Raw genomic sequence first — 6,037 nt, 5'->3', positions numbered from 1 at the left:
TTCAAGCCTTTCTTCAAGCACCTTATTTTTCCAATATATCATAAGTAAACTGATTCGCTTCTGAGAGTTTTATTTTTTTAATCAAGACACACTACTAAATCATGAGATTATTGACTCTTTAAATTATTTCCATCTATTTTTCTATAACATCTATTAAGAGGATGCTGAAATTATGATTACAGGTGTCATGATCATTCTAAATCATCCAGCAAGACCTTCTGATCCTATTCTTGCAAACTCTGTATTTGAGAAAGAGTGAGTTAGTGATAATAAGCCTTCCTTTGTCATACTGCCAACAGGTGAAAGATACTCATGGATGGGATCCAATTATGAAATGCCTCCACCATTTGTATGGTTTTACCTTAGTACCTGAGTATTTTAGAATAGTCCCATGGAAGTCTGATTTCTTTATTTTAAAAAACATATTAAAAAACCCCAACCAACCAACCAAAAAACCAAACCCTTGAGAAAATAGAAAACTCTGCAAGAGTCATCTAAAGTATCTGTTTTAATAAAGCAAAAGTTCACACCATTATTGTAACACAGGAAACCAGTATTATAAGACAGAAAACAAAGGTGTTTCTTACCTGTAAAGCCCTTGTCACATTCACAAAGAAAAGAGTTTGGTGTAACATTGCTGCAGTTACCATTGAAACATGCATGTGGCTGGCACTGTCCGACTATTTCTGTACAATTTTTACCTATTTAAAAGGAATAATAGGAACAGTGAACTTCAGTAAGTATTTATATTTTTCCTTGAAATGTCAAATTTATATGTAAATTAAAGCATATTTAATAGATACATGAATTTCTGTTAATGATGGTTACTAGTTTCCACCAAAATTACTGAAGTTATAAATTAAGCCAGAAATATATTCAGCTAATGTAGTATGAGCTACTGTGATCAATCTCATCTGCCATATAGTTACAAAATCATATATAGCTTAAAATGCAAAAATGCTATTAATACTCTAGTATTTATCTTGTTCTCATATTAAACTAGCATACTGTTTCTTCCAGCACTGTGAACAAAAGATGTTCTCAGGTGGAGTACAATTTGACTGAACTTTTCTTAATATGCATCCTTCTGGAAATTACAATTCCTATTATAACTTGTTTGTGCTATTACAACATATGGGACTAAATACCGTATAATTATGCTGCCACTTAAATTGTTGCTATGACATTATTCACACTTCAACAGCTTTTCAAATTTCTCATAGACTTTACATTATAGAAGACACTTTTTTCCTCCCTTACTCTTGCGTAGCCATGTTCATAATAAATGATGGTTAAATCCCCTGGTTCTTCTTGTTTACATACAGTTTATTTACTGGGCTAGTATTGCCAGTACAAATTCTGTCATTATCCTACACTGTCCCATATAGACTAACAGAATATTTTAAGCGTTGCTTGTGATAATATTAAGCATGATGATTGTTTTTAACAGAATTGCTTGTGAATTTCTCCATTAATTTGAATTAAAGTAGTACCAGACAATTACTGATATTATTATTTTCCAAATATTTTACACAGACCCCAGAAATCATAAAAGAAATAGGAAACATGCCGCATACTATCAATGTTTTCCACTGTTTTACTAAAATTTGAATAATTATAAAAATATTTTTCTCATAGTACTGACTTATTCATACCTGCATAATCTTTTATTTATAAATGCATAAGTAACCAAATCATTATGCAGTTTGAAAAACAATTAAAAATAAATTACATCAAATTTTATGCAACATAACCTTAATTTCTGTGTTCTATGAACCTCATTCTTTCCTGACTCATCAGCTGTGTTTGATAGAATAGCATAGCATCACTATTGTGAGAGCACAGAAGTAACATCCATCAAAGGAACTCTGCTAGAATTCTCCTTCAGAAGTACAGAAGAGCTACAACAATCCTTTTTGTGATATAAATTAATATTTCTGGTACTTTCTAAAGGCTTCACAAACTCCATTGGTTTGAATACAGGAACAGTATACCTGTAATTTCCTTAATCCCCTTTTCTTCCTCCATGAAATGTACATAATGTTTAGGTAAGAATCTATCTAATCATGATGTACTCCCTGGTAGTCTAATTCCAAAAGCAAATTCGGTTTCCTCAATGGGTTTTGGGGTAAGTACTTCAATATTTCCTAGATAGAATTAGGTTAATTTTTTTAAGTTGGTGGTAACAGTATTTTTAACAAACTCTTTTTGAAAGCAACTTTATAGTGCAAAACAATCTGGAATAAAATAGTAAGCATTTTGTTTTGCTTGCCCTTCTAATTAGATGTTTAACTTTTCAAGTAAAAATAAATTTTAATTTTAAAAATTTCTGTAATGTAATTTAAAAGGTCTTTAAAATTAAAAGAGAGGTTTTGTGGCAGGTTGAATGAAACATTCATTTCAATGAAACTGTCTGCTGTTTTTCAGCAGTTTAACTAACTACTTTTTTGGGAGCTCACTCCAAATTATTTATATTACTTGGTGTATCACCTTGAACTGCTGAACAATGAATCACAAATATCAGTTACCTCTGTAAGTTCACAAGTACTTACAGATGTCTTTTGCTTAAGTGGGAAAGAATTATGATAAGAACTTACTTTGGTTTACCCCACAGTGAACACATGAATGTTATCAAGTACAAACTGCCTTCAAATGACTGTACATCCAGTAAGTAACAAGATGTAAAAGAGACTCAGTGCAGGTGTGGTAGTCACAATGGACAATCAAATTATTAAAAAAAAAAAAAAAATTGCAAATTATGTTCTCACTGTTTTATTATCTGTTAAGGAAAATGTATTTTTTTATATAATATTCATTGCTAGAGGGGGAAAGAAGTACCTGAAAATTTTGGAGGACACATGCATTCATAAGAATCTTCAGAACGTTCTGATTTCTCAGTGCAGGAGGCATTGTTGTGGCAAGGTTTAGTGGAGCACACATCAATCTTCTGGCAGAATCTTCCAGAATACTGGGAGAAACAATGGCAATTATATTCTTTTTCCCAAACGTGGCTTAGACATTTTCCGTGCCCAGAACATAATGGAGTGTTTGGAGACTGTTGGCAAAACTGCTGCTTCACGGTTACGTTCAGACGAAGGCCCATGTTGCACAGTAGTGGGCCTCTCATATGAAGTTCTGCAAAGTAATGAGTTCCAACACCAAGCCAGTTAGAGTTAACTTGGTGCAGTCCTCTTATCTGGCAAACAAATATCAACTGCTCTTGAAGAAAACCAGCTTTAGGGCAGTTAATAAATTCTTCCTTGGAGACATTTACCAAATTCATTCCATAGGACTGGAAGGACGGCTCAGAGGCAATGAAGAGACTATCACCTAATTGAAGCTGTAAGGGGCATATCTGAGGGATATTGACATATTGTTCTTCTGAGATTTCCCCAGTAATAGTTTTGTTCATATTCCAGCATTCGGTGTAGAAGTCTGAGCAGACATTTTCCCTTGGTGTCCATTTTATTACACTAGGTTTGGGTTCCACTCGCCATTCAACAGTCATTTGCCTCTCACATATTACCTGCCCATTTACAATGCATAGTTGAAGAAAGCACGTTAACATGAGAGCTGCTGATTTTGTAGTCATAGTTTCACCTGGCAAATGGGAATTGTCTTTCACACCTGCTTCATTATTGATGATAGCTTCAGAACCCTTGTTTCTTAAGGTTTGTCTCTATTTTCCATGGCAGCCTAGGAATTCAAATAGACAAAAATGTTTCTGGATTTACACCAAATGCAGTTGAACATAAAAGACTTATTATTAAAATAGAAAAAATAGAACAAAACATTTAAGCACACTGATGTAATAGACTGAAATAAATCCAATTAACTGATCAGAACTATGCCACTGTATTTAAAGTCAGACTCGCTATTTCTATTCCTGATAAAGATTTTATTTTTATTTAGTTCATTTCATTGTACTTGTGTATTGGAGAGAAAGAGTTTAAAACCATACTTTCCATATTCCCGCACTCTGTTGACAAAAACTAATAACCAAGTTAAGATAGGATATCTGTGGCAAAACTAAGAGGTAAACCAGAACATCTAAGCTCTAATCATGAGCTTTAAACACAGAAGTTTTCCTGATAATGGTTTATCATTAATTTATGAATAAAATACATATTTTGAATATGTAGGCATGTAAATTATGGCTTCAATGATGAAAACATAGAAATATATCCCCAAATATTTTATGTTCACAAACACTCAGAAAAAAACACTTAATAATATGCTTAGTTTTCAAAATATGTATCTGAAAACCAAAGGTCCTTAATCATATGCTTAAGGTTTTTGAAGTATCACAGTCAAGCTAGAATATTACAGGGTCCTTTAGGAATATTTAATTTATAGAAAAATCCTTTTTTATCTCTTCAATATATCTGTCAATTTTATTGCATGGAAATGAGTGATTATAGAACAGAAAGAAAACTGAAATAGGATTATGAAACTTATTGTTGGAATCTTATTGAAAATGATGAAAATACAGTGTGATATTTAATACCTTAGAAATTGTCAATAGCTTTGAGTTAGTAACAGTTTAATTTACCTGAAATATAATGTTTGGATTTTTTTGTTTTGGGTTTTGGTTTGGTTTGGTTTGGTTTTTCCCCCTTTTAGTTCTATAATGCGTTTTTCTTTTTCCTCAGGATATTTATCTTACACTTTAAGATTGTGGCCTATAAAATGACATTTACAAATGAGGAAATTATTGTAAAGAATAAACTGCATCTTACAAGGGTAGACATTTAATAAAAATAAATACTATAATTTATATTTTGAAATTTGTTTAAAGGGTTTTCATTTTTATATAGCATGTGTAATGACATATGGATGTGTATATTTCTACACCTACAAAAACCTGTTCTATCTCTAAAGTGCACATGGATTATGATAGCACTTTAATTACATCACTTCATTAAATGTCCTCCTCTTCCCCCACGTACTTCAAAAATATTTTGGATCATCCTTTAGACTATGCTGAAAGATCAAAGTAGGACAGGAAAGATACTGTTTGTGGAATACTGTTGAAATACTGTTGTGGATACTGTTGAAAATTACAGCATAATATCAAAGGGTGGTATTCAGTCTCTCATTCTGTCACATAAATTAGGATGAAAACATGTAAAATTTAGCTGCGTCCTATTAGTAAATTGCTGTGCATATGAACCTGTCCAAATGACCTTTGGGCAGGAGAGTGACCAGCACTGTTTAAGCCTTTGAAGATAACAGAAAGATGTGGACTATGACTACTACTACTAATAATAACAGTCTTATAATACTAAGCTCAGAAGGGGTAGAAACAAGATTTTGATCATCCTCCCTAAATAGTCTAGGTTTAATTTAATTACGGATTCCTAATTCTCCCTGCAAAATTTAAAGTACCCTAACCACCTAGCTCCAGAGCTAGGTAAATATGCTAATCTCTAATTCCTCTCTCTGTCTCTGTATTTCCACCCTTGGGAGATAATTCCCCATAGGAAAAAAAAAAAAGGAAAAAAGAAAAAAAAAGAAGAAAGGACTTGCAAGAAAATTACTAGCCTTGTTATAGAATACTCATAGACTTCTATTTTTGAGATCATTCCATTATCTTTGAAATCTCATTATGTTCAATGATACCATTAGATAATGTGCTATCAAATGTGTAGTTTGGATCATTTAGCATATTTTCTTTCCAGTGTTGAACTATTATATCCATTATAGTTGCTATTACATCTGTCACTATTATCAGGTGTAAAGGTCTATGCTCTGTATTACTGTATATTTAGAAACTCTGCATTCAGCAACCCATCTTTGCATACCTTTTTCGTATGAGATTTTCCCAGGGATTATTAAAATAGATGTTTATAAAAGGTTACTTTACTTCTTAGATAACTTCAAAAAGAAAGTTATTTCTTGTCTAATGCACAAGAATTCTATCCTACTTACAATACATTTTGCCCTTCATTCATGTAATTATGTATGATTCTGATATGATATACAAGATCCATTTTTACTTGTAGAGAAAATGTGGGTGGTGAGCAACCGTATCATA

At 32.3% G+C, this 6,037-nt stretch overlaps 1 protein-coding gene across 1 annotated transcript; it reads right to left on the bottom strand.

Moving 5' to 3' along the window:
• Window positions 1–587: 587 nt before the first annotated feature.
• On the bottom strand, window positions 588–3,592 carry LOC104516047 (protein eyes shut homolog; the record flags this gene model as incomplete). The annotated part of the gene is made up of 2 exons (XM_010160244.1): window positions 2,839–3,592; window positions 588–701 (listed from the first exon to the last, which is right to left on the bottom strand). Coding segments are annotated over exons 1-2 (868 nt in total), but the record flags the coding sequence as incomplete, so codon positions are not given.
• Between the last annotated feature and the right edge of the window lie 2,445 nt (window positions 3,593–6,037).

This window comes from Eurypyga helias, unplaced genomic scaffold (genome assembly GCF_000690775.1).
Source record: "Eurypyga helias isolate BGI_N326 unplaced genomic scaffold, ASM69077v1 Scaffold14841, whole genome shotgun sequence".
NCBI classification, from domain to species: Eukaryota; Metazoa; Chordata; class Aves; order Eurypygiformes; family Eurypygidae; genus Eurypyga; species Eurypyga helias.
The sequence above is the reverse complement of the archived record's forward strand: the minus strand, read 5'-3'. Positions and strand labels throughout refer to the sequence as shown.